The 3203-nt window shown below is 32.2% G+C and overlaps 1 protein-coding gene across 2 annotated transcripts; it reads left to right on the plus strand.

Annotated features, from left to right (window-relative positions):
- Positions 1-3203, plus strand: LOC139808273 (uncharacterized). Of its 2 annotated transcripts, XM_071770067.1 has the most exons (7): positions 1-64; positions 311-524; positions 1002-1058; positions 1203-1385; positions 1511-1764; positions 2007-2160; positions 2858-3203. In XM_071770067.1, exons 2-7 carry the CDS (start codon positions 434-436, stop codon positions 2983-2985), a joined length of 867 nt encoding a protein of 288 aa, XP_071626168.1. In that variant the 5' UTR covers positions 1-64; positions 311-433; the 3' UTR covers positions 2986-3203. The 2 variants fall into 2 exon arrangements, with proteins under 2 accessions (XP_071626168.1, XP_071626169.1); XM_071770068.1 differs by lacking the exon at positions 1002-1058.

A 3203-nucleotide genomic window follows, 5' to 3' on the forward strand; every position in this document is an offset into this window, starting at 1 on the left:
CATTTTTGCAATTGCGATAGGATTGATACATTGTTCACTATTGTTTTTTGATACACTTTTGAAGGTAAATCACACAATTCTCGCATGACGCTTTCGTTTTTGCTTCACGCTCGAAAGTTCGATACGAAATGCTCGTTGGGATGAAATAACGTTTATAATATATACGGGCGAAAGTTTCCTGAACTCGTGAAATTATTAGTTGTCATTGACATCCGCGTTTTCTGTCATAAAATTCTTGTAAACTTTCAAATAATTTTGTATCGAGAATTTACGAGTTTACAGTGAAGATAACTTTTGATATCTTTTTCAGTCCTGCTCGCATTTTCCGTACATCTACTTCTTGGAGAACACTGGCCCAGAGATACAGATTGAGAGTGAAATGGTTTTGCATTTCAACTTTTTTTCAGGTTAACTTTTTCAACTGTACGTAAAAATGTACGTAAAAGTGAAAATGTATGATGCAGAAACGCAAGAGTATTTTACTCTTCAACTTACTCCCGTGGATGCACTAAAAGCCCGACGTGGTAAGTTAAAAGGCTTATGAGATTGTTTTTTATTTTTAGTTATTACTTATTACTTTACTTATTACTTTAGGCTGCGTTCAGAAACTTTACTCGAGTAAAATTTCCATCTTTCTATCTTTGTACCTTTTACTGAGAATTGAATAAGGATAGAAGAATAGAAATTTTACTTGAGTGAAATTTTTAAACGCAGTCCTAATTATTATTGTTATTTGTAAAGTAATAACTGTAAAGAAGGAAAAGGTAAATAACATTTTGTTTTGGGTTGTCTTGATTGTGTTTAACTTTGCTTGAATCCATCTTGGAGCTTTATTTATCCACCTGTCATATTCCATTTTATCTTGAAAACTTTTATTTGTAATATCTGTTTTACGTAATTATCCATTTCCTTCCTTTCAGTCATCTTTATTATTGTTTGCATTTCTTTTTTCTTTGTTCTCATTTCTTTAATTCTCTCATTTCTCTGTTACCCCTATATAGATAAGGCTTTTGCAAGACAATTAATAAAGCATGCACGTGAATTAAAAAATGACGAGGGTGAGTGCTTAATAAAAATTGTTTTAACAGTATAAACAGTATGGGTAATGAATTAATTCATCTTAATTGTTTGATATGTACATATGTCAAACAAATAATATGACAGTCATTTTTTAATTTTTATACACGTTTTATTTGTTGCAGATATTGTAATAGTATCGGACATAGACGATATAGTTCCAGATGATACAGTTCCAGACGATACAGTTCCAGATGATACAGTTCCAGACGATACAATTCCAGACGATAACGATGTATTTCAAGATTCAGTTCCAGATGATTCAATTTCAGGTTTAGACACAGTTTTAAATGAAGAGGTTTCAGAGAGTAAGTAAATTATATGCTTACAATACGGTTACAATTATTACATTTATTAACATTTTATTATATTACGTTTATTAACATTTCACAAATATAGCACAGTATATTAAATGTTTTTCTTTGTTAAACAGATTTTAGATGGTCTCATGAAGCTATTTTGCTTCTTTTAGAAGAATATCGTCAACGAGAACAAGATATGTATCTTGGAAAAGTAAGCCATAAAAAAATATGGGAACAAATTGCTCAAATTTTAACTAAAAAAGGCTACGTGGTTTCCGGCAGACAATGCTGTACACGGGTAAACACTATGAAACGCACATATAAATCTGTGAAGGATTTTAATAAAAAGTCTGGAAACGGTAGGCGAGAATGGAAATATTTGGACGTAAGTGTATAATGTATGTACATATATCACGTTTCAGGGATTGATATATTTTTTGGTGTAAACTAGTGTAATGATAAACTAATGCTTGGTTCAGAGATTAAGCGGATTGGTTTTATTAGTCTACACTGAAAAAGTTCCTCTCTCAATCCGTTAAATGCAGTGTACACATGTATATAAAACAATAATAAAACCACCTTTCCTATTTAGACATAACTTTATTTGAAATTGTATAAATTGTTTAGCTGATGGAGAGTCTTCTGGGAGACAAACCGTACATGGAACCTTTGAGTACATTATCTTCCACTGGTGCAGAAACGATTAAAACAGAAAAGCCTAACACTTCCCACAACTTAAATATCCTTGGAAAATCTTCCAACGTGAATATTAGTGTGCCTTGTAAGTCAATATGCATTTGCGCAAATCGTAATTTGAGTCCAGACTTTTGGTGATACTTAAATTTAAATTTTAGCATCAGGCTGATATCACATTTGTCGTACGACGAATTTTTCAAGCGTGTTGACTGGCTATAGAAAAGAATTTCTAGAGACTCAAGAACTTTTTTTTTGCAATTAACACATTCAAAAAATTTGTCATACGACAAATGTAATATCAGCCTTAGGCTGAGATTTCATATATCCGTCAATGACATTGTCGGACGTAGCGATTGACTGCGTGATAGAAAATTTCTAAAGATTCGGGAAATTTTTTATCCCGCAGCCTACGTCTGACAATGTCGTTGTCGGATATGGGATATATGAGATCTTAGCCTTAGGCCGGCTTAGGCTTCACACCTTAGCAGAAAAAAAGCAGAAGCAAATCAGAACTCTCAATCATAATAGGCAATATGTATTGGCCCACACGGCATGTAATATTTGTGGAACATTGTTTTCAATTAAAACAATGTTTCACAAATATTACATGCCGTGTGAAGGTATATACTATTAAATACTGCTTACTATAAGTGAGAGTTCTGATTGGGCTTCTGCCTTTCTGCTTTCTGTTTTTCTGCTAAGTGTGAATCCGGCCTTAGTCACAATACACTTTTCAGTACAAAAGACTAAAGATATATATTTATATTTTTGTACATTTACAGGTAAACGTAAGGCTAATGATGTTTCCCAAAAAATAGATGACGAACAGAAAGAGAAAAGACATAAGGAGAAGATGGAAGTCAAACATAAGCTGCTGGAAAAACTGGACAAACTTATCGACAAACTGTAGAATATATAACTGTAGAACATTACTTATATAAAGTTGTACAATACTCGCGAACCGAATCTGTACGCAATATAGAGAAAAATCGTATATTTTTATAAGCAATTAATTATTTTATTTTCTTTTAGTTATTTATCTAGAAAGCGACGAGATGTAGACTATATTCCAAAATTCACTACCAGTGCTAAAAATCTATAATGCATGTAACATATATTATAGATTTT

This window comes from Temnothorax longispinosus, chromosome 2 (genome assembly GCF_030848805.1).
Source record: "Temnothorax longispinosus isolate EJ_2023e chromosome 2, Tlon_JGU_v1, whole genome shotgun sequence".
Taxonomy (NCBI): Eukaryota; Metazoa; Arthropoda; class Insecta; order Hymenoptera; family Formicidae; genus Temnothorax; species Temnothorax longispinosus.

Excerpts from the sequence above, each read along its gene's own strand:
- LOC139808273 (XM_071770067.1), top strand. The coding sequence starts at position 434 with ATGTACGTAAAAGTGAAAATGTATGATGCAGAAACGCAAGAGTATTTT. Across the intron at positions 1,765-2,006 it reads GAGAATGGAAATATTTGGAC|CTGATGGAGAGTCTTCTGGG; the intron begins GTAAGTGTATAA and ends TAAATTGTTTAG. Across the intron at positions 2,161-2,857 it reads CGTGAATATTAGTGTGCCTT|GTAAACGTAAGGCTAATGAT; the intron begins GTAAGTCAATAT and ends GTACATTTACAG.